Source organism: Lynx rufus, unplaced genomic scaffold (genome assembly GCF_022079265.1).
Source record: "Lynx rufus isolate CCGP_SWC_20201006 ecotype Redwood Valley unplaced genomic scaffold, mLynRuf1.p SCAF_3, whole genome shotgun sequence".
In the NCBI taxonomy this organism is placed as follows: Eukaryota; Metazoa; Chordata; class Mammalia; order Carnivora; family Felidae; genus Lynx; species Lynx rufus.
The window spans coordinates 195,856,530-195,881,226 of record NW_025814845.1 but is presented as its reverse complement, the minus strand read 5'-3'; the positions used below and the strand labels follow the sequence as shown (position 1 = coordinate 195,881,226).

Here is a 24,697-nt window from a genome sequence, read left to right as displayed (position 1 = left end):
GTTCGTGGGGTTGAGCTCCACGTTGGGCTCTGTGCTGACAGCTCAGAGCCTGGAGCTGCTTTGGGTTCTGTGTCTCTCACTCTCTCCCCCTCCCATGCTCACACTCTGTCTCTGTTCTGTGTGTGTGTCCCTCTCTGTTTATTTAAACATTTTACTTCATGTTTAAAACATGAAAACAACAGACCAATAAATTTTAAAAGTAGATTAAGAAAAAGTGTTTTTCCTCTATCGGCTATGATATTTGAACACCCAGAATTCAATATGATTTCCTGTACAAAATTCACATACTGACATGAGTTCCCACTACGTGTGATGTGTATGTTTAATGCAGACTGTAAACCACCACCACCACCACCACCACAACAACAGCAACAACAGGCTTTACCCTGTCAGTGCCATTGGCAAACGACCAGAGATCTCCTATATGGCCCCCCTCCCCTAGGGGGAATTGAAGGATCATGCACTAACTCCCATTCAACGGTGTATTTAGTGAGTCTCGCTCCTAAGAAATACAGGTGTGACTGAGAGCATCCATCCATACCCTGACCTGAAATACCACATTGTTGCCTCGGTGTCCACGTGAGACTGATTTTCTGAGGTGTACAACCGAGGACCAAGATTGCAATGCAACTGAGCAGAAATCCCTGAGCCTCCTCCCTTGTGGAGGAGACTGTCCGATGGGGGGATGGTGGTCAACTCTGCGGAACAAGGTAGAGCTGCTTGGTGGCTCAGCAAGAAGAGGTGGAAGAAGGTTCCTTTCCCCCATTTGCTCTGCAGCCTCATGGGAGGGGGATTGTTCAGGGAACCTCATCTAATGAACATGGGCCAGGAAGGCTCCACCCACCCGTCTCCAGAGACATAAGCATTTAGTTGCTCCTTGCCATTGCCAGGCAATTAGCCAACGTTCACATGAACATGTGGAGACTTTACAAAATATATTATGTATACGAGGAAACACTTTGCACAGTTATGAATTAGTGTTTCCTTCTGCTCCTCTCCTTCCGACACAAGACATTCCTGAAAAGGCTGTCTGCTCCCACGTAGAGCTAGAGTTCTTCCAGTTTCCTGGTCATTTGCCACTCCTCCGTGTGGAAGCACTGAGATTGTTTCAAACTCCTTCCCCTGCCGGTGCATGTTTGGATATCACCGAGAGTCCCCACACGCACATGTTTGGGCACATGTCCTTTACCAATACACAGAGAGTAGGGAATGGGATGATGGGACCGTGAGTCCCAGGCATTTTCACAAGGACTCCCGGTGCTCTGCCTTGTTTCCACCTTCATGCCTCATTGGCCACTTCCTCTGACCCTTTCAGGCTCTGAGAGTGCCCGATGATCCTTGGTGCTGACGGAGGGGAGAAGCCTTCCAAATACCCAGCATAATCCACACCTCTCCAGTAACATCATTGCAGCCAGCCAGCCTTAAAGCTCAGGATTCTCCAGGTCAACTGGAACGCCATACCCCACGAATACAGCCAGATTCATGGTCCCTCCGCATGTCCCGATCACACCCACCTACAACACACAAAACGTGGCCTACAAGGGACTGTGAGTGAGTGAGTGAGTGAGTGAGTAGTGAGTGTGCACGTGGGCAGGCATGTATCTCAAAGCCTGTAGTGGGATCCCTGGACTGCTTCCTGAGACCTCTGTCCCTTCTTGTTCTTCCTCTTGGTAGCTCTGGCTCTGCCGGTGAGACAAGGGACTTGGTTAATGGCCATTGCCCTCTGAGGTGGGATGTCCCTGGCTGAACTGTTGAGCCGGTGGATATTTGGTTCACGGTGATCCTTTCCCATCTCGTCTCTGTATTTGGACTGGTGAATTAGGACTGCGTCGGGGGGAAGAGCAAATTCTAGTTTCCTGAGGTTGAGTTCAGACTTGGGACGGTGGCTTTCTTGGAGCAATCTCCACTGGTCTAACGTGATTGCTGGCAGTGGTGTCTCTTCCCCGTGATCCTCCAATTGTGGCACCTCGATGTTGGGGTCGGTTTCAGGCCCCCCTTGGGCCGCAGCCGTGCCTGCGTGGTCAGCCTGGAGGGATGTGGATTCCCCAGCACCTGGCTCACTCGCACGGTCTCTTTCCGATTCACTCTTCTGGACGTAAAAGAGGACATAGGCGTGTTGGCTCAGGGCAGACGTCGCGTCACTGGCGGTCACCTTCGCATCATCCATCTTGTACCACTGGCCGTTCCCAGCTTTGATGTAACAGAAGTAATGTCCGCTGTGACAATTCCAGCCCGCGTGCACCAGCACGGCATAGAGCACATAAGTCAGCGACCCCCCGTTCTGCCCAGACACGTAGCGTCGCATGTCAAGGCGCTCAGGATATTGCACTTCCTTAGCCAGTTTGCTGCCCGTGACATGGCAGAATCGTTTCAATACCAGCATCAGGACCTTGGAGCAAGTGTGCAAAGTCAACGTCTTGGAAGCAGGTACCTTGTCGAGACAAGTACTACAGCGATAGGCATTTTCACCATCCAACTGTTCGGGCTTCACCAAGTGTTGCAAAGCTTGGCTCACACTCTGAGCTGCCCTGATGTCCAGGCTAATGTCCAGGTAAGGGTCCAAAGTGCTGGAGACACCCTGGCAGTGGAGACACTGGATTTGAGACCTCCAGTACCCCCCAAAGATTTGCCGGATGAGGGTGGCGTCCTGAGCCTGAGGCTCTGAAGCCTTGTCCTCACGCAAACACGCTTGCTGCATAGCATCCAGAGTGAACATCAGAAACTCATGGGCATCCTCCTGCCTGTGTGTGTGGAAGGCCGCGAGCAGTTTTGGCGGAGGCCGGATCACGTCTCCCGGACGGCAGAGGGCCCGGGTCACGTGAGCCTGCAGAGCACACAGCACGCAGAATGGCTGCCTCCCACAGCTTCGCGAGTGCTCCTGGGACAGCATGTAGCTGGCGAGGGGTGGTGTGTAGGTCAGACACTGCAGGGCCGCATTCACATAGCACGTGTTCCCCAGGTTCTGCAGGCCAGCCCCAACCGCAGAAGGTCTCCTCCAACTCACAGGTTTCTCTGCGGGGGGCAGACCTGTCGACGTGGGAGCCCAACCGTTAGGCAGGTCGCAGGGTGTGTGCGATGACGGTGCCGGCTTCTCAGGCAGAGTGGGTCCTCCGTGGCCTTCAGCACCACCCGTATTTGATCCGCTAGGTTTGAGGTTTGGAAAGACATGGAACTGAGTCTCCTCTCGGCAGTGGGAAGAGGGCGTCTCCATGTCTCCTGAAACGTGGAGCCTCACGTTGCAGAGCGATGCTTCTCTCAGGAGGCCAGTCTCAGAATGATGGCTGTGGCCCTCTCCTCAGCCCTCGTAAAGCTCGCCCCACCCACCTGACTAGGACCACGTCATCCAATCAGCTACCAGCTGCAGTTGGATGAAGGGTCTTAGGGTGTGGTCACTCTTCTGCAGACAGACGACTCAGCCCAGCCTTCCTCCTGCCCCTCCCTCCTCAAGAGGCACACACACACACGTTTCACCACTTTCTCCACCTCCCTCATTTCCATTGCTCCCTCTCTGGACACACGGACTTGAGCATTTCCAACCTAGAGGGAATCCTTTTTTGAGTATCCACTTTGCTCTTAGATAACACAAAGTGTCGAGGAATGACGGCCATGAATTTTTTAGGCTATGGAGATCATTGCACCAATTGAGCTCTGGTATCATGTAGGAGCACCTCCTCTCCGTCAGCCAGAATGTACGTGACACCAGCAAATTATTCTGGAATGATTACTGTCCATGGATTTGATTCTAACACTCCTGAACTGTCTCCATGGGATCTGTGTATACAACTATCATGAAGGTCCTTTGCAACATGTCTGTCTCCCAAGGGGTGGCCGAGAAATTGTCCCAAGAAATATCCTTTGCCTGGTTTCGGGCTTTGTAAATGCTTTCTTCATTTTGTAGCTCCCTTCCCAATAGGAGAACAAATCCTAAACCCATCATTTGCCAAATTGTCACTGGTATTACTAGCAAATCACATAGCAAGGTAGGTATAGGTTCCCGTGGTTCAGGACATGTTTGTTGTGGATTTGTGACGTTTATAGACGGTTTGACATTGGAATTTAGACATGCATGGACCGATGTCCCCTCGTGGAAACCGTGGCTTTAATGTGTCAGTATCTCTAGACCAGATTTCAGAACTGACCAGGTCTGCCGACATTGTGATTTCTTCTCTAATGTTTGTTTGTTTTTCACTTTTAACATGTTAATTGATTTATTTTGAGAGAGACAGAGAGAGACAGAGAGAGACAGAGAGAGGCAGAGAGCGAGAGAGAGCGCTCATGTGGACAAGCCAGGGAGAGACAGAGAGAGAGGGAGAGAGGATCCTCAATGAAACAGTCACCTCCTCGGGGTCACCGAGTGGGAGGAAAAGGCTGCGAGCACGTGAGGTGTCTCCCTCAGGTGAGGGGAAGGAAAGGGGCAAGGGGCCAAGGAGGACACCCAATGGGATGCACAAAAGGAGTCTTCAGACTCTTGTGACCACAGCCTCAAGACACGGCCCTCTCCCTGCCTGGTGCCCGCCAGCCCCACCCACGGCTTCCGTCAGCCTCTGCCTGGCCTCACTGCATGGGACCGGACCACGGCCCCACCCTTACCCGCAGCATCCTTACCCCTGCCACACCCATGCCCACACCTCATCCCAATGCTCTCCGCCCTCAGTTGGCCCGGCCTCACGTCCAGGCCGTGCTCCACCGGGCCAGCCTGGCGCCTGCCACTCTCAGGACCACACCCCAAGGAGAATCTACCAGAGAGTGGGCAGAGGAGGGGGGCGAGCCAGGCCAGGGCACAAGCACACCTTTCCCTGTTCTTCAAATATCCGTTGGCAGGCGCCAAGTTTGGACCTGTTTCTGCAAGGAATCATCTCTCCCTTTGGTTGTCATCTCCTCCTAGAAAACCGGTTGTGTTTTCACTGGACGGTGTTAGCTGCTAGGAACTCTCACGTGACTGGTCTGAGCAAAGCAAGTTGCCCTATTGAACGTAGTGACTTGAGCCAGTCCATTCCAGACCTTCCTGGAGCAAAAAGCTGACCCCTGTCCCAAGACGAGACACCTGCTCCTGTCTGAGTGCCTGGCCCCGACAAGTCCATTCTCCCCGGGTCTGGAGCCCGCCCGTCTTCAGACTCCACGAACACCCCCTTGCTTCTGTCGCCTCAGCCCCGGCCACCTGCCACGTGGGCAAAGAGGCCTGCAGAATTGCTTCCAAAGAACCCTTTGACCACCTAATTCTCTGTCCTCTCTCATCAATCGCTCATCACTCTATGTGTCTATCTCCTAACTCTCGTGTCTCCTTCCCCTCTCTAGTATCTATCTGTGGAATGTCTTTCTCATCCTTTCCCTTGTATCTCTTCTATGCCACCCTCCTTGATGTGACTTGTGAATGAAAGTGCCTTTGAGAGACATGTGGACAGCAGCCCCTAATGCTGATTGATTTCCCACGCACATGTTCTTTCAGTTCATGGGTTTTTATGTTGGCAGACAGAGAGAGACAGACAGAGAGAGAGACAGAGAGAGAGAGAGAGAGGGACGGAGGGAGGGAGAGAGAATGTGGGGGAGGGTTAGAGAGAAAAGGAGAGAGGCAATCCCGAGGAGGGAGGGAAACTCAAAGTTCACTCTCCCCAACCCTGAGATCATGACGTGAGTCGCCGCCTCCAGGTCAGACACTTCTCTGACGGAGCCACCCAGGCATCCCGACCCTCCTCGATTTTGAATTCACCTCTAGCATTGTCTTGTTCCCAGGACACTTGGAGACACTTTATCTTGAAAGGGGAAGAGAGGCTAACCCGTGTTTCTTTGCTGCTTCTGAATACTTAGTTGTCCTCCACTAGGTGAGGATCCAAGTCCCAAGTGCACTTGGGAACAAATGCAGGATTCTACTCTAAGTGACGGGAAACTACAGTGTACACACGAAAAAGAAAACCATGCACATTCGGTCGTGTCTGAGCAAACTTTATTAGCTGTGGTAACACTACACACAACGTTGCACTATCAGGGAAAAACAAAAATGCAGACAGCATGTAAAATATTCCCCGATACGATCTGCAGAAAAATGATATCAGTGAACTGTTCTAAAACAAAAGATTGCCTCCACTTGCCCAGCCCAGACTGGAATCATTCCTCTGGCGTCCCCAAATTCAGACATTCTAAACCCACTACACATTCATTTCACAGATCCTTAACTTTACATTCGAGTGGACGACCTCTTGCTCTCCTGGCGCTGGACTTCTCATAGAATCTATTGAAACGAAAGAAACGAGACCTTGTTGATTGAGACGGAGCAGGTGAACCAGAAGGTGTAGATGCATAAAGGAAAAGTGCACCATGAGCGTCTGCACGTGGGCGCTCAACCCACTCCCCGCCCGAAGCAGGACACCAAACACGGTGTGGAGGCAAGTTTTTGTCCTTGCAGGTCTTTGGGGGAATTGCTGCTTTAGCAAAAATAGGTCACGGCCCTGCCTTGCCCGCCGCTCCGCAGTCACCTGCTCGGGGTCACAAGAGCCAGAGGACGAGTGTCCGAGGACACGAGGTGTCTCACTCCCGGTCGCTCTCCTCCGAGGACGAGGAAAGCTGCAGGTCATCGTGGAGGATGCTCCGGGAGACAGGCACACAGCCTCCCTCAGACTGGTGTGTGACGGGCGGGCCCTGGCCAGCGGGGACTGGCCTCTCGGGAGGTGGCAGACAGGGAGCTGCTATGAACCTGGAGCTCCAGCCGCCTTTGTCCAGGCGGCTGAAGACCATTCGCAGGGGCTGGCCGGGTGCCTGCGGACAGGGCGGGCACGGGGGCAAGGTGCACGCCTGGAGAGTGTCCAGGTGAGGTTGGGGGCGTGCAGGCTGGAGGCCCCTGCTGTGCACCGAGGCAGGTGTCTTCTTGGCCAGCTGGGCTGCCCCCGTGGGACCACATGCACTTCTCCTTGCTGGACGACACAGACTCTGGCGCAGCCCCACATGGGTGCTCCCTGTGCTCTTGTGGGGTGGCTGGAAGGGGCTGTAACATGGTTTCTTTCGGGGGTTCTGGCAAGGGTCGTCGGGGAGCGGGGCCCATCTCTTGCCTGGTGTCTGGATGTGGGGCTGGGGACTCGGAGCCAAACGGGTTGGAGGAGGATCAGGGCTCACCTCAGGACGCTTGGCTGGTGCCTGGGCGTGGCCAATGCCATGCGCCTTGGAGACAGCCCTGGAAGCTTCCAGGGAGGCACATCGGGGCCGGTGTTGTCTCAGCTGGACACCGAGGCCTGGATCCCGGGCAGAGCGTTGGTGTGCCGGGGCAGGCGGGGCAGGCGGGGCTGGGGTCCCCACTTGCTGGGCATCCTGTCGGCCAGCAGGCGGGAAGGTGCTCGCCGCAGGTCTCCCGAGAGGAGCAGCCGACGGGGACAGCTGTGTCGTGTCAGGCGTCCCGCTAGGAGGCTCCGCCGGGACGTACGGCGCCAGCACGGACACCCTCTTGGTGGTGTACACGGGCATCGGCCTGTGCGGATGCTGTGGGAACACACAACACACAGACAACGGCCATCAGTCCTTCCTGCCCACCAAGGACACATGCACGACAAGCACAGCAAAGAAACAGAAACGCAAACAACCGGGAGAGACGGGAAAGGAGTGTACTGACAGAGGACAAGGGCCTCCAGCTCAGCGTCGATTGGGAAGAAACACTGGGCACTAGCCCCTTGATGCTTTGATTCCACGGGAGCGACGGACCACAAAGGTTGTGCATCGTGCCTGCCTCCCGAAGTGGACAAGCACGTCCATTCAGGCTTCCAGGGAAAGGACAGGCGTCCTGCAGGTGGAGGTTCGCGGCGGGGGGCGGGGGGCGGGGGGCGGGGGGGCTACTGAGTTTGGATGGCCAATGGGGCGGGTGTATGTGTCACCAGGGAAAGATGCCTGTGCCTCCCAAGAGGCCTAGGTGTGGGCACAGCGTCCCGAAATTATGTTGGCACGCCCACCCGGCACCCGGTTAGCACACATGCAAGGAATCCTGCCGGATCATGGACACCCAGCAAACGTGGCTGGAAAGGACCCGCACGGAAATCCCAATGTGGAGAATCGGGGTGGACCCCCTTCCTCAGCCAGGAGGGCCGGGAAGCCCGTCACATCCCCGTCCCCAGGAGAGAACGAGAGCAGGGACGGGGGACACTCACCCTCACATAGTCACAGCATTCTGTGGAGTCCCTCCAGGCTCGCTGCTGCCTTCCAGGGCCTATCCTGGGGAATCTCTGCAGCAGCGCCTTCCTCTGCTGGGCTTCTCGCCTGCACGACCAAGAACGGGAAGGTGAAGGAGCGGCATTTCGTGTCTTCACCTGGGGAGCGAGCGATGGGGCTTGGGCAAGATCTCCTTTCTTCATCTGCCCTCCTGGCTCCCACTCCAGCGAGCCGTCCAGGTTGGCCCAAGACGTCCTTGCGTTGAGAGCCGTGTGCGCCACTGCCTGTCACCTGCCGCCTCCCCCTGTCTCCCTACCGCAGGACACACAGCCTCGGGGACTCCCCCAGAGCAGCTCAATAGGCTCGTGACGTCCCCTGGGGGGCGGGGAGCTCCTTTCTCTGCCTCCCCCACCCCTGTGTGTGTCTGAAGACGACACAGCACCCAGTGTCCGGGTACAGAGACACAGCGACCTGAGCTGCCAGGCCACGGGCAGGCCGGAGCCGGCCGCATCCTCACCTTTGTCCCTCGTCCATGTCCCTCGCAGCCTGGTTGAGGGGCCCGGGCTTGTGCCGGTCCTGCTGCTGGCGTGGTTCCACATTCTCCTTCGGCTTCCTGGGGACAAAGGCCTGGGGGGCGAGGCACCCGTCCCAGCGCTTCATGGGGCACCTGGTGCTGGATGCGTTGTGCCCAAAGGCTCCGCAGTCCTTACACTTGAGCTGCGGACCAAGGAGGAGGGGCTCAGTGAATCAGCACCAATGACAGTCCAACTGCAAAGGTCATGACAAGGACACACTCGGGGAGCAGAGGACTGGTGTGGGTGGGCCAGGGCACATCGTGGACGGCTCGGGAGGTGCCAGGAGATGGAAGTTCCTAGGATTCTACCCGAGCCTCTGTGAGGGACGGACCGGGAGTTGGGATTGCAGGTCTCGGGCCGCGTAGAATGAGCCCCACGCCACGATGGGACAGACACCAGGCTGGACGTGACCCTACGGCCGAGGGAGCTTATCCCAATGGGCAGGCTGCTGAGATGCCAAGGCAGGCCACCGTGGGCTAGGAAAGGACGACCGACTTCCAGACACAGAGTCTTCATTCCCTCGTCGTGTGCGATCCCCGGCTTCAGAGGCATGGCTCCCCCACCCCCACCCGACCCAGCCCCTCCAACCCGCCCACTGGTTCGCCACGCCTCCAGGGCTCCACTTACCCGAGGATCCTCGTCCTCTAGCCTGGGAACCCTGGGCGCCATGGGTGCTCTCCGTTGCCTCTTCCCGTTTGGGGCTTTCAAGGGTCTGGAAGGTGCGTGCTGGGTGTGACCACCCGCCATCTGCCCCCTCTCCTTGGAGGGTCAAGTCAGCCTTGCTCGAAGATGGGTTTCTGGACTTCCTGAGGCAATGGGAAAAGGAGAGTCATTCCCACAGACACAACGACTCCTTCATGAACCTTTCTCCCCCAGCGGGCATGAGGAGGGGGCGTCACGCCCACCAGGTCAAACACGGTCCTCACCTGGGAGGTGGGACCTCTCCCTCCTGCATGTTCTACGCGCTCTCCCGTGGACCCACCCGCAGGACGGCACCCTCAGGCAAGGCCGTGGAGGTGGTCTTGCGTGACTCACCGGAGAGACTTTCGGGAAGTCTCTCCCAGCGCCCTCCGGAAGGAAAACCACACACAAGGTCCCGACCCCCATGGACACCGCAATCCACGCTACGGCGATACTCCCTGTGGCACCCAGGGTTGCATGTGCAAAGAGAAGGATGCTTGCCTCTCCAGAATGTACCTCTCCTACTTGACCCCCAGAGAAACCACCCTCAGAGACAAAGTCAAGGAAAACGTTTCGTTTCTGCTCGACTCGACTGGAAGCTTCCCCACGCAGGACCTGAATGAACCCTTTTCTTTCACGTGGCCTTTACGGGGCCCCCACGCTGAACTCACGTGTCAGCCGTGGCAAATGAGCATTTGCTGTGAAATTCGGGTGAACAAGAAAATTCCTTAGGCTCTGAGGCCCCACGGCGACATGGAGCAGGATGCTGTCACTGCTCCCACACGCCCTCACACCAGTCAGACTCTGGGGTTCGGTTCCTCTGGAAGCAGAACCTCATGTGCTCGGGAACACCGAGAGCCACGCCTTTCCTCAGTCTCTGTTCTCACAATAGTCCTCAACACTAAAGCGTCCTTCACCTGGTGAGTCGAGGCGCATCACCACCTCCATTTCCTCCCTGGCCCACTTCTGTGCCAGCTCGTGGGAGCCCCAGATCGTCCCAACGCACCTGAAACGCCAATGTGCTCCTCCTGTGTGTCAGGAGACGTCCGGAGCGGCGGGTGGCAGGCGGACTGCGGTGGAGGAGACTCAGGCGTGCCCTCGGCGTGCCCGAGGGACGGTCAGTGAGGGACACTTCCTTCCTTGCCGGACTCTTAGACCCGCCCAAGGTCACGTGACCTCTCGGGCACTTTAATCCCATGCAGCCCGTCCCCTTGGTGCTCGTCACGTCTCCACACTAGGAACGAATCCTGGAGGTTTAGCGATTGCTTGCCGTAGTAACTGGTATGCATGTATGTGGAGATAGACGTCTCAGAACACATCTTCACCCTTGGACAAAGAGACTCGTGTGTGCGTGCCTGTTGCATTCGTAAACTGGTGTTTCTCGTGGGTCTCCAGGGAAGCTTGCGGGGCCCCTGGCCTCACGTACGTTCCTGTGGTTGGGGGCCCCCTCGGCGTCCTCCGTGTCCCAGCTTCTCCCTTTCCCAACAGGAGCGGTGTGTCCATGACCTATTTGCAGTGTCCCTTCACTCCACACCCTGCCCTGCCCTCCCCGTCCCCCTTTCTGTCTCTAGGGCGGTGACTGCGCTCGCTGGGACCTTCGGAGCAATGGGATCCTGTGTCCCGTGTCCCCTGGGAACTAGCTGCCTTGGCACTTGGTCTCGTGACCCAAGTCGCTGTTGCTGACAAGTCCCTGTGTTGACGCAGGGGGCTCCCTGTGGCCGACGCCCCTCGTTTGGGGCTCTTTGTTTCTGCCCATCAACTCGGACGTTCTGTTTAGCTTTTGCTGCCATTGGGGCATGTAGGTGTGACTGCCACCACTTCTCCTGGCCTGGCCTGGCTGGCCTCAGCCACGGACACTGTGTCAGGGAGATGTCTTTGGGATCCTGAAGGGCCAGACCCAAGGGACAGGGTGCAACCCCATCGGCGGGGCATTCCTGAGTGTCAGGCGAGCGAGCGCCTTTCTCCCACAGCAGTGCGAAAGCTAGCGGCCCCACTGGCCGAGGTGGAGGGCCTGCATCGGCAGTGCCGTCGGCACCCTGGATGGTTTCCCTCCTTGAACATTGGCCTGTGTTGGGCGTGTTGTGCGCTTTTCATTTGGCCTTTCCTATCTTCTCCGGGAGGCTGCTCCTGTGGCCTCTGTCCACTGCCCTCAAGGCATGGCCCTCCCCCAACCTGGTGCCCTCCAGCCCCGCCTACCACTTCCTTCAGCCTCTGCCTGGCCTCCTCACTCCATGGCACCATACTACGGCCCCACCCCCTTACACGCAGCATCCTTACCCCTGCCACACCCATGCCCACACCCTTTTCCCAATGCTCTCAAACCTCCGTTGGCTTGGCCTCGCTTCCAGGCCGTGGCTCCACGGGGCCAGCCTGGCGCCGGCCACTCTCGGGACCACTCCCCAGGGAGAATCCCCCAGATAGTGGGCGGTGGAGGGGGCGAGCGAGGCCAGGGCACAAGCACACCTTTCCCTGTTCTTCAAATATCCCTTGGCCCCCTCCCTGCTTGGTTTTGTACCCCTCCCTGTTTTTATAGTATTTTTCCTTCCCTTCCCTGATGCTCATCTGTTTTGCACCTTAGAGCCTTCATATGAGTGAAGCCATATGCTAGTTGTCTTTCTCTGACTAATTTCGCTGAGGAGAATACCCTCTACTTCTAGCCACATCGTTGCGAATGGCACCCTGTCTTTCCTTTCGATCGCCGCGTAATGTTCCACTGTATATATATGTGCCACCTCTTCTTTTTCCATTCCATGCATCTATGGCCATTCGGGCTCTTTCCACGCTTTGGCTATCGTTGGGAGTGCTGCTAGAAGCTTTTGGGGGCGTTTGCGTGCAGGTGCCCCTTCGAGACAGCACACCCATATCCCTTGGATAAATACCTAGGCGTGCAATCGCTGGCTCATAGGGTCGCTGCGCTTTCAATGTTTTGAGGAACCTCCATACTGTTTTCCAGAGTGGCGGCGCCAGTTTGCCTTCCCACCAGCAGTGCAAGAGAGATCCTGTTGCTCCGCACCCTCGCCAACATCGGTTGTTGCCTGAGTTGTTAATGTTAGCCATTATGACACGTGTGAAGTGGTAGCTCATTGCGATCTGGAGACGGATTTCCCTGATGATGAGTGAGGTTGAGCATTTTTTCATGTGTCAGTCGACCATCTGGATGTCTTCTTGGAGAAGTGTCTATTCATGACTTTTGCCCATTTCTTCACTGGATTCCTTGGTTTTTGGCTGTTGAGTGTGATCAGTTCTTTATCGATTTGTATACGGAGCCTTTCTCCGATGTGTCGCTCGCAAATATCTTCTACCATTGATGATTTAGCTGATTTGTTAGTGTAGCTGATCTGTTTCCTTCACGGTGCAGAAGAGTTTTCTTTTGGTGAGTTCTCAATAGGTCGTTTTTCCTTTTGTTTCCCTTGCCTCCGGAGACGGAGACGTGTTGAGTAAGAAGTTGCTGTGGCCCAGATCACAGAGGCTTTTGCCTGCTTTCTCCTCGAGGGTTTTGATGGCTTCCTGTCTTACGCTTAGGACGTTCCTCCCTTTTGAGTTTCTTTATGTGTACGGTGTAAGAAAGTGGTGCGGGTTCCTTTTTCCGCATGTCGCTGTCCAGTTTTCCCAGCACCACTTGTTGAAGAGACTGGCTTTATTCCATTGGATATTCTTTCCTGCTTTGTCAAGGAATAGTTGGCCATCCATTTGTGGGTGGGTGCGTTTCTGTTCTCTTGAGCTGAGTGTCCGTTTTTGTGCCAGTACCATACTGTCTTGATGATTACAGCTGTGTAATTACAGCTCGACGTCTGTGATTGTGATGCATCCAGCTTTCCTTTCTTTTTCAACAGAGCTTTGGCTCTTCAGGGCCTTTTCTGGGTCCATACAAATTCTAGTATTGTCTGTCCCAGCTCTGTGAGGAGTGCTGGTGTTCTTTGGATAGGTGTTGCTTTGAGTATGTAGATTGCTTTGGGTGGTAGTGACATTTTACCCATATTTCGTCCTCCCAACCAGGAGCGTGGAATATTTTTCCATTGTGTTTTCTGTCTTCTAAAATTTCATGTAGTTTTCAGTGTATCGATTTTTCATCTCTTTGGTTACATTCATTCGTAGGTATTTTGTGATTTTGGGTGCAATTGTCAATGGGACCGATGCTTGATTTTTCTTCCTGTTGCTTCGTCATTGGCGTATGGGAATGCAGCCCGTTTCTGTGCGTTGATTTCACATCCTGCAACTTTGCTGAAGTCATGGATCAGTTCTAGCAGTTTTTGGTGGAATCTTTTGGGTTTTCCATACAGAGTATCATGTCATCCGCCAAGAGGGAACGTTTGACCTCTCCCGGCCCATTTGGAGGCCTTTGAGTCCTTTGTGCTGTCTGATGGCTGAGGCTAAGGCTTCCAATGCGATGGTGAATAACAGTGGCAAGAGTGGACCTCCCTGTGTGGTCCCTGTCCTTAGGGAGAAAGCTCTCAGGTTTTCCCCATGGGGGATGATACTCGCGTTGGGTCTTTCGCATATGACTTCTATGATCCTTCTAGCCCCACGTCCTTGAGGGTTTGTGTCAAGATAGGATGTTGTATTTTGTCCCATGCTTTCTCCGCATCGATTGAGAGGATCGTGTGGTTCTTGTCCTTTCTTTTCTTAGATGTGATGAATCACATTGACTGTTTTGTGCATATTGAACCAGATCTGCATCCCAGGTAGAGATCCCAGCTGGTCGTGGCGAATCGTTTTTTGGATATATTGTTGGATCCGATCGGCTAATAACTCGTTGAGGAGTTTCGCATCCATGTTCATCAGGGAAATGGGTCCATCGTTCTCCTTTGTCGTGGGGTCTCTGTCTCGATTTGGAATCAAGGAAACGCTGGCTCCGTAGAAAGAGCTTGGAAGTTTTCCTTCCGTTTCTCTCTTTTGGAGCAGCTTCAAGGGAATAGATGTGAACTCTTCTCTAAACGTTTGGGAGAATTCCCCTGGAAAGCCATGTGGCCCTGGACTCTGTATTCTCCTTTTCGTGGGGGTGGGGGGAGGGGGAGAGTTTTGACTCCTAATTCATTTTCTTTACTTGTTTTGGTCTGTTCAAATTTTCTTTCTTCCTGTTTCAGTTTGGGTAGTTTATACGTTTCTTGGGATTTGTCCATTTCTCCCAGATTGCCCATTTTATTGGTGTATAATTGCTCACAACGTTCTCGTAGTACTGTTTGTATTTCTGCTGTGTTGGTTGTGGTCTCTCCTGTTTCGTTCTTGATTTCCTTTATTCGGGTCCTTTCCTTTTTCTTTTTGAGCAAACTGGCTAGGGATTGATCAGTTTTGTGAATTCTTTCAACGAATCAGCTCTGGTTTCATGGATCCGTTCTGGTGTTGTTGCTGTTTGTTTTCTTTTTGTACTTGTTTTTGTGTTTGTGTTTTGTTTTTTTGGTTTCCATAGCATTGATTTCCGCTCTAATCTGCATTATATCCTGTCTCTGCTGGTTTGGGGTTTTCTTTGCTGTTCTTTTTCCAACTCTTTAAGGTGAACGGTTAGATTGTGTCTCTGAGCCGTTTCTTCTTTCTTTCGGAAGGCCTGGATTGCTATAGACTTCCCTCGAATGACCCCCTTTGCTGCGTCCCAGAGCTTTTGGCCTGTGGTGTTACCGTTTTCCTTGGCTTCCGTGGACTGTTTAATTTCCTCTTTAACTTCTCGGTTAGCCCATTCACTCTTAAGTAGGGTGTTCTTTAGTCTCCAAGTATTTGTTCCACGGCCACCTTGTTTCTTGTCGTGATTTCGAGTTTCATAGCATTGTGGTCTGAGAATATGCACGATATGATCTCGATCTTTTTGTCCCTGTTGAGGGCTGATTTGTGTCCCAGTATGTGATCTATTGTGGAGGATGTTCCGTGTGCACTGGAGAAGAAGGTCTATTTGCCTGCTTTAGGATGAAATGTTCTGACTATATCTGTCAAGTCCATCTGGTCCAGTGTGTCATTCAAAACCATTGCTTCCTTGTTGAGTGTCGGTTTAGGTGAGCTGTCCGTTGCTGTAAGTGGGGTGTTGAGGTTCCCTCCTAGTATGGCATCATTCTCAATGAGTGTCTTTATGTGTGTGATGACTTGATGTATGTATTTGGGCGCACCCCGTTTGGTGCATAAATGTTCACAATCGTGAGGTCTTCTTGGTGGACAGACCCAATGATTATGATATAACGCCCTTCTACGTGTCTCGTTAGAGTCTTTATTTTAAAGTCTAGATTGTCCGATATGAGTATGGCTACTCCTGCTTTCTTTTGTCAACCATGAGCATGAGAGATGGTGTTCCATCCCCTTGCTTTCAATCTGAAGGCGTCTTTAGATCTAAAGTGGGTCCCTTGTAAGCAGCGTATGGATGACCTTCTTTTCTCACCCATTCTGTTACCCTATGTGTTTCGATTGGAGCATTGAGTCCATTGACGTTTCGAGTGAGTACTGAACGGTATGAAGTTATTGCCATTGTGTTGCTTGTAGAGTTGGAGTTTCTGGGGGTGTTCGCCGATCCTTGCCAGTGTTTTCTGCCTGTGGTCTGTTTTTTCCTTTAAGTCCTTTGCCCCCTGGGAGAGTCTGCCTTCAAATGTCTTGCAGGGCTGGTTGAGTGGTCAGGAACTCCTTTAATTTTTGCTTGGGAAACTTTCCGTCTCTACTTCTATTTGGAATGACAGCTTTGCTGGACAAATACGTTTTGGCCGCATCCTTTCAGGATTCAGTGCGATGAATATATCCTGCCACTCATTTCTGGGCTGCCAGGTTTCTGTGGATAGGTCTGCTGCAAATGTGGTCAGTCGTCCCTTGTAGGGGAAGGACTTTTGTTTCCTTTGCTGCTTTCATGATTCTTTCCTCGCCTGAGTATTTTGTGAAGTCGACTAGGCTCTGCCTTGTGGATGGTTGGACGTTGTTGAATCTAATGGGAGTCTTCTGTGCTTCCTGGATTTTGTGTGTCTTTCCCAGGTTAGGAAAGTTTTCTGCTGTGATGTGCTCACATAACCCTTCTACCCCCTTGTCTCTCTCTCTTCGTCTTCTGGGACCCCTATGATTGTGATGTGATTCCTTTTCAATGAGTCGCTGAGTTCCCGAATTCTTAAACCCTGCTCTTTTGCTTTAGTCTCCCTCTTTCCTTCTGCTTCGTTATTCTCCATTGCTTTGTCCCCTCTATCGCTGGTTCCCTGCTCGGCCTTATCATCCTTGCCGCTGTGGCATCTGTTCCAGATCGCAGCTCGCTTTTAGCATTGTCTATTGCATCCTGGCTAGCTTTTACTTCTTTTATCCCCACAGAAAGGCATTCTCATCTACTTTCGACCCCAGCTGGCATTTTTATCATCGTGATTCTAAATTCTGGTTCAAACGTTCCGCTCGTATCTGTGTTGGTTAAGGGCCTGGCTGTCCTTTCTTCCTGCTCTTTCTGTTGGGGTGAATCCCTTGGCTTCGTCATTTTGGAGGAAGGAAAGGAATGAATAAGATAAAAGAATTCAAAACTTAAAAATGAGAAACAACACACTCACACACACACACAAATCACACAAATGATGCTAGATCCTAGGTGAGTTTTGGTCTGGTTGTTGAAATGGGCTTGAAAGATTAGAGGAAAAAGGGAAAGCACATAAAAAAAGGAAACCGTTTGAACATTTGGAAAAAAGAATACAGTGAAATAGGATAAAATGAAATGAGGGAATTCAAATAGAATTGGACACATTTACAAAAAATTAAACGAATATAGTCGAAAAAAGTTCAAGGAAATTATTTTAAACCATGGGAAATAACAACATATTTTTTCTCTTTCTGTCTTCATGAAACAGAAAAGAAATGGAAAAGAAAAGAAAAGAGATGGACCCGCGAACAGACTGAAATACAGATTGAAGTTACATTGTTGTCCCCTAGAAGTCAAAGGATGAAGCACTTTGGAGTCCATACACTACCAAGTGGCGGAGACGCTTGGGTTCCTGAAGAGCCAAGTTGGCCCAGTTGGGCGGTGCTAAGTGTCACGGCTGTGTTCTCCACTAGATGGCGCAGCTAGCCTACAAGCGCGGATTGCTGGGGCGCTTGGAGGTGCATATGCGCATGCGCGGGAGCGGAGACCTCGGCGTCGCTCAGGTGCCCAGTCTGTAGTATCTGAACTCGGCTGTCTGCGATCAGCAATCCTACCCCCGTCCTTTGTCTCCGGCTTCTGTCCACTCGCCGCTTTGACACTGTCCGTGGCCCAGCCGTCAGGTTGCCAGGAGACACCTCCCTCCTGGGATTTACCTCCCAGGCGGCTGTGTTTCCCGACCCCTCACTTCTGAGGGCCTGAGCAGGCTGAGACCTGCTCAGATCCTCTGCGTCAGGGTCTCAGCGAGCAGTGGCCGGGTGCCGGCCGCACCCAGGAACGTTGGCAACACCGTGCCGCTGCCGATGCCCAGAGACTGCGGCTGGGTGCCAGCCTGCGCCCGAGAACGTTCACGCGATGGTGGAGCAGCAGCGTTTCGAGGATTACGGAGAATCACCACACACTTCTGGTACCGGGCTTCCCCCTTAACGACCTTGTTCCAGCACCAGCGAATGTGGCTGTTGTCCGGGGTCTGCTGGCACCTCTGGGGTCGGCTGGGGTGGCCACACAGACTCGACCTCGTGTCCTCGCAGCAGGGGAACCGCTTTTCTCCGTGTGGTTCCAGACACCCCTCCTCCACACCCCCAGTCTTCACTCTGCTCTCGGGGATTCGCCCTTCCGACCAGAGCACCGCCAGGTATCAGATGCGGAGTTTCGCACTCTGCCCTCCCCCTGTTTGTACCGTCTTCATGGAATTTAAACCCGCTCCTTCCTCCTTCCTCTCGTTTTGGTTCAGTGCCTGTGGCTCTTTCCACATTTCCACTTTCTCCCCAGCTGCTTTTGGCCGGGGGAGGGGAGGGCGAGGGGATTGCTTTCCCCATATTCTGCCCCTGTCTCCTCCGTCCTCTCTCTGCAGGCAAAAACAGCTCCCTGCCCTCTGTGGCTTCTCTCTTCCCCAGTTCACCTCTCTGCGCCGCGTCCCCACTGAGTTCTGGGGTTCAGGTTGGGCAACCTGTGGCGTGAATCCTCAGATCAGTTTTCGAGGTGTGCAGGATGCTTTTGTGTTGATGTGGCTGCATTTTATGGATGCAAGACGCAAAAAAAACTTCCATGCTCTTCTGCCATCTTGGCCCCTCCCCCCACACTGCCTTTTCTGGATCGTCATGAATACGCTTACGAATTGCAGGGTGACAGCTCTGAATTAAGCTTTCCGTGACAAATCCAGATTAGGCTGGCTGGATTTGGCGAGACCAAATAACGCTGTTCCTATTGCCGTGATTGCTCCCACATCACCGCACGTGAGGCCACCTCCTGGTTTTCCCCTATGCAATCTTCTTTGCTCATTGTCAACAGTTTTTAAAATTGAATGTCTTGACTTAACTGGATTTATGTTTTGAAAGAGAAGTTCCTGGAATGTCTGGAAAATAGATCGTCACCAGTGGCCCGAGCAGCTCAAGGTTGTCAATTGTAGCTCAGAGTCCAGGGTCCGGCACGGCCAAAGTTAAGTCACAAGGAGGGAATCCTAGACCCACCAGACCTTCTGTAATTGTTCATGGTCGCCTTGATGCCCCACGAAATGCTCAGGCTGCAGTGCGAGGCACGGAGACTCCGACCTGCCAGCCTGAGCAAGTGCCCAATGCAGGTCCTCCTGGGAGTCTAGGCAATGCCCGTGCTGGCCAGCGGCGCCCCCTGCTGGACAGAGAGCAGTGTGGCAAGACTCCCTCTTGTGACCTCCCCCACGGATTGCAGAGCCAGGGGTGTGGACTTCATCATGTGTGGGTGGAACACGTGACACACGGCCACCCAGGAAGAGCTGGTCATAGGCATCTGGGGAGCTGACTGGATGCTTATGGAGGCCGTCTTGAGATCCAGATCAAATATTGTCCGTGTGTGCGTGTGTGTGTGTGTGTGTGTGTGTGTGAGTGATATACAGGTTTTAATCCAGGAAGAGAAAGTTGGATCCCAAAATTTCTACAGGATGACCTAGCGTGGTTATTTTCTGTGGCTTTTCCCTTGGTGGCTCAGTTGCACATACACTGTTTGCATTTTACCCACGATTCTGCCCACTTTAGAATCAAATCCACAGGAAAGATAGATGTCACGTGTGCATGTCTTTTGAGCGCTAACATCCAGCTAGCCCTGTCGAACTCTTTCACTGCGAAAGTGCCATGTCATCACTCATCTGTGGAATGAAAAACAAAACAGAAGAACCTAGGGCAAGCGAAGAATAAATAACATGAGATAAACTCACAGCGGGAGGCAAGCCATAGGAGACTCTTCAAAAAATTTTGTTTTCTCTTTATCTGAGAGAGAGAGAGAGAGAGAGAGAGAGCGAGAGAGCGCATGACCAGGGGAGTGGCGGAGAGAGGCATGCACACAGAATCCAGAGCAGGCTCCAGGCTCTGAGCTGTCATCAGAGCGCCGGACACGGGGCTTGAAGTCTCAAACCCTGAGATCATGAGCTGACTGAATGAGAGTCCGAACCGGCTGAGACACCCACGTGCCCCAGGAGAACCCTTCAGTGTAGAGAAGAAAGTGAGGGTTGCTAGAGGGGAGGAGTGGGTGGGCTCCATTTGCAACGGGCGTTATGGAGGGCCCCTGTGGGGGTTAGCAGTGGGTGTTTCATGTAAGGGACGAAGCCCTACATTCCACCCCTGAAACCAAGACTACACTCACTGTTAACTCAATTTGATTTAAATTTGGAAAGTGGAGGGGGGACTGGGTGCCTCAGTCGGTTGAGTGTCCAACCTCAGCTCAGGTCAGGATCTCATGGTTCGTGGGGTTGAGCTCCACGTTGGGCTCTGTGCTGACAGCTCAGAGCCTGGAGCTGCTTTGGGTTCTGTGTCTCTCACTCTCTCCCCCTCCCATGCTCACACTCTGTCTCTGTTCTGTGTGTGTGTCCCTCTCTGTTTATTTAAACATTTTACTTCATGTTTAAAACATGAAAACAACAGACCAATAAATTTTAAAAGTAGATTAAGAAAAAGTGTTTTTCCTCTATCGGCTATGATATTTGAACACCCAGAATTCAATATGATTTCCTGTACAAAATTCACATACTGACATGAGTTCCCACTACGTGTGATGTGTATGTTTAATGCAGACTGTAAACCACCACCACCACCACCACCACAACAACAGCAACAACAGGCTTTACCCTGTCAGTGCCATTGGCAAACGACCAGAGATCTCCTATATGGCCCCCCTCCCCTAGGGGGAATTGAAGGATCATGCACTAACTCCCATTCAACGGTGTATTTAGTGAGTCTCGCTCCTAAGAAATACAGGTGTGACTGAGAGCATCCATCCATACCCTGACCTGAAATACCACATTGTTGCCTCGGTGTCCACGTGAGACTGATTTTCTGAGGTGTACAACCGAGGACCAAGATTGCAATGCAACTGAGCAGAAATCCCTGAGCCTCCTCCCTTGTGGAGGAGACTGTCCGATGGGGGGATGGTGGTCAACTCTGCGGAACAAGGTAGAGCTGCTTGGTGGCTCAGCAAGAAGAGGTGGAAGAAGGTTCCTTTCCCCCATTTGCTCTGCAGCCTCATGGGAGGGGGATTGTTCAGGGAACCTCATCTAATGAACATGGGCCAGGAAGGCTCCACCCACCCGTCTCCAGAGACATAAGCATTTAGTTGCTCCTTGCCATTGCCAGGCAATTAGCCAACGTTCACATGAACATGTGGAGACTTTACAAAATATATTATGTATACGAGGAAACACTTTGCACAGTTATGAATTAGTGTTTCCTTCTGCTCCTCTCCTTCCGACACAAGACATTCCTGAAAAGGCTGTCTGCTCCCACGTAGAGCTAGAGTTCTTCCAGTTTCCTGGTCATTTGCCACTCCTCCGTGTGGAAGCACTGAGATTGTTTCAAACTCCTTCCCCTGCCGGTGCATGTTTGGATATCACCGAGAGTCCCCACACGCACATGTTTGGGCACATGTCCTTTACCAATACACAGAGAGTAGGGAATGGGATGATGGGACCGTGAGTCCCAGGCATTTTCACAAGGACTCCCGGTGCTCTGCCTTGTTTCCACCTTCATGCCTCATTGGCCACTTCCTCTGACCCTTTCAGGCTCTGAGAGTGCCCGATGATCCTCGGTGCTGACGGAGGGGAGAAGCCTTCCAAATACCCAGCATAATCCACACCTCTCCAGTAACATCATTGCAGCCAGCCAGCCTTAAAGCTCAGGATTCTCCAGGTCAACTGGAACGCCATACCCCACGAATACAGCCAGATTCATGGTCCCTCCGCATGTCCCGATCACACCCACCTACAACACACAAAACGTGGCCTACAAGGGACTGTGAGTGAGTGAGTGAGTGAGTGAGTAGTGAGTGTGCACGTGGGCAGGCATGTATCTCAAAGCCTGTAGTGGGATCCCTGGACTGCTTCCTGAGACCTCTGTCCCTTCTTGTTCTTCCTCTTGGTAGCTCTGGCTCTGCCGGTGAGACAAGGGACTTGGTTAATGGCCATTGCCCTCTGAGGTGGGATGTCCCTGGCTGAACTGTTGAGCCGGTGGATATTTGGTTCACGGTGATCCTTTCCCATCTCGTCTCTGTATTTGGACTGGTGAATTAGGACTGCGTCGGGGGGAAGAGCAAATTCTAGTTTCCTGAGGTTGAGTTCAGACTTGGGACGGTGGCTTTCTTGGAGCAATCTCCACTGGTCTAACGTGATTGCTGGCAGTGGTGTCTCTTCCCCGTGATCCTCCAATTGTGGCACCTCGATGTTGGGGTCGGTTTCAGGCCCCCCTTGGGCCGCAGCCGTGCCTGCGTGGTCAGCCTGGAGGGATGTGGATTCCCCAGCACCTGGCTCACTCGCACGGTCTCTTTCCGATTCACTCTTCTGGACGTAAAAGAGGACATAGGCGTGTTGGCTCAGGGCAGACGTCGCGTCACTGGCGGTCACCTTCGCATCATCCATCTTGTACCACTGGCCGTTCCCAGCTTTGATGTAACAGAAGTAATGTCCGCTGTGACAATTCCAGCCCGCGTGCACCAGCACGGCATAGAGCACATAAGTCAGCGACCCCCCGTTCTGCCCAGACACGTAGCGTCGCATGTCAAGGCGCTCAGGATATTGCACTTCCTTAGCCAGTTTGCTGCCCGTGACATGGCAGAATCGTTTCAATACCAGCATCAGGACCTTGGAGCAAGTGTGCAAAGTCAACGTCTTGGAAGCAGGTACCTTGTCGAGACAAGTACTACAGCGATAGGCATTTTCACCATCCAACTGTTCGGGCTTCACCAAGTGTTGCAAAGCTTGGCTCACACTCTGAGCTGCCCTGATGTCCAGGCTAATGTCCAGGTAAGGGTCCAAAGTGCTGGAGACACCCTGGCAGTGGAGACACTGGATTTGAGACCTCCAGTACCCCCCAAAGATTTGCCGGATGAGGGTGGCGTCCTGAGCCTGAGGCTCTGAAGCCTTGTCCTCACGCAAACACGCTTGCTGCATAGCATCCAGAGTGAACATCAGAAACTCATGGGCATCCTCCTGCCTGTGTGTGTGGAAGGCCGCGAGCAGTTTTGGCGGAGGCCGGATCACGTCTCCCGGACGGCAGAGGGCCCGGGTCACGTGAGCCTGCAGAGCACACAGCACGCAGAATGGCTGCCTCCCACAGCTTCGCGAGTGCTCCTGGGACAGCATGTAGCTGGCGAGGGGTGGTGTGTAGGTCAGACACTGCAGGGCCGCATTCGCATAGCACGTGTTCCCCAGGTTCTGCAGGCCAGCCCCAACCGCAGAAGGTCTCCTCCAACTCACAGGTTTCTCTGCGGGGGGCAGACCTGTCGACGTGGGAGCCCAACCGTTAGGCAGGTCGCAGGGTGTGTGCGATGACGGTGCCGGCTTCTCAGGCAGAGTGGGTCCTCCGTGGCCTTCAGCACCACCCGTATTTGATCCGCTAGGTTTGAGGTTTGGAAAGACATGGAACTGAGTCTCCTCTCGGCAGTGGGAAGAGGGCGTCTCCATGTCTCCTGAAACGTGGAGCCTCACGTTGCAGAGCGATGCTTCTCTCAGGAGGCCAGTCTCAGAATGATGGCTGTGGCCCTCTCCTCAGCCCTCGTAAAGCTCGCCCCACCCACCTGACTAGGACCACGTCATCCAATCAGCTACCAGCTGCAGTTGGATGAAGGGTCTTAGGGTGTGGTCACTCTTCTGCAGACAGACGACTCAGCCCAGCCTTCCTCCTGCCCCTCCCTCCTCAAGAGGCACACACACACACGTTTCACCACTTTCTCCACCTCCCTCATTTCCATTGCTCCCTCTCTGGACACACGGACTTGAGCATTTCCAACCTAGAGGGAATCCTTTTTTGAGTATCCACTTTGCTCTTAGATAACACAAAGTGTCGAGGAATGACGGCCATGAATTTTTTAGGCTATGGAGATCATTGCACCAATTGAGCTCTGGTATCATGTAGGAGCACCTCCTCTCCGTCAGCCAGAATGTACGTGACACCAGCAAATTATTCTGGAATGATTACTGTCCATGGATTTGATTCTAACACTCCTGAACTGTCTCCATGGGATCTGTGTATACAACTATCATGAAGGTCCTTTGCAACATGTCTGTCTCCCAAGGGGTGGCCGAGAAATTGTCCCAAGAAATATCCTTTGCCTGGTTTCGGGCTTTGTAAATGCTTTCTTCATTTTGTAGCTCCCTTCCCAATAGGAGAACAAATCCTAAACCCATCATTTGCCAAATTGTCACTGGTATTACTAGCAAATCACATAGCAAGGTAGGTATAGGTTCCCGTGGTTCAGGACATGTTTGTTGTGGATTTGTGACGTTTATAGACGGTTTGACATTGGAATTTAGACATGCATGGACCGATGTCCCCTCGTGGAAACCGTGGCTTTAATGTGTCAGTATCTCTAGACCAGATTTCAGAACTGACCAGGTCTGCCGACATTGTGATTTCTTCTCTAATGTTTGTTTGTTTTTCACTTTTAACATGTTAATTGATTTATTTTGAGAGAGACAGAGAGAGACAGAGAGAGACAGAGAGAGGCAGAGAGCGAGAGAGAGCGCTCATGTGGACAAGCCAGGGAGAGACAGAGAGAGAGGGAGAGAGGATCCTCAATGAAACAGTCACCTCCTCGGGGTCACCGAGTGGGAGGAAAAGGCTGCGAGCACGTGAGGTGTCTCCCTCAGGTGAGGGGAAGGAAAGGGGCAAGGGGCCAAGGAGGACACCCAATGGGATGCACAAAAGGAGTCTTCAGACTCTTGTGACCACAGCCTCAAGACACGGCCCTCTCCCTGCCTGGTGCCCGCCAGCCCCACCCACGGCTTCCG

The 24,697-nt window shown here is 53.1% G+C and overlaps 3 protein-coding genes across 3 annotated transcripts; all 3 read right to left on the bottom strand.

Moving 5' to 3' along the window:
• Positions 1–1,603: 1,603 nt before the first annotated feature.
• On the bottom strand, positions 1,604–3,211 carry LOC124520779 (ubiquitin carboxyl-terminal hydrolase 17-like protein 6). Its single transcript, XM_047091851.1, has one exon. The coding sequence runs from the start codon at positions 3,209–3,211 to the stop codon at positions 1,604–1,606; it is 1,608 nt and encodes a 535-aa protein (XP_046947807.1).
• Positions 3,212–6,522: 3,311 nt separating this feature from the next.
• Positions 6,523–9,368, bottom strand: LOC124521263 (putative protein FAM90A23P). The gene is made up of 4 exons (XM_047092356.1): positions 9,327–9,368; positions 8,642–8,841; positions 8,124–8,232; positions 6,523–7,464 (listed from the first exon to the last, which is right to left on the bottom strand). Exons 1-4 carry the CDS (start codon positions 9,366–9,368, stop codon positions 6,523–6,525), a joined length of 1,293 nt encoding a protein of 430 aa, XP_046948312.1.
• A 12,395-nt stretch (positions 9,369–21,763) lies between these two features.
• LOC124520778 (ubiquitin carboxyl-terminal hydrolase 17-like protein 6) lies at positions 21,764–23,371 on the bottom strand. The gene has a single exon (XM_047091850.1). The coding sequence runs from the start codon at positions 23,369–23,371 to the stop codon at positions 21,764–21,766; it is 1,608 nt and encodes a 535-aa protein (XP_046947806.1).
• Positions 23,372–24,697: the final 1,326 nt, after the last annotated feature.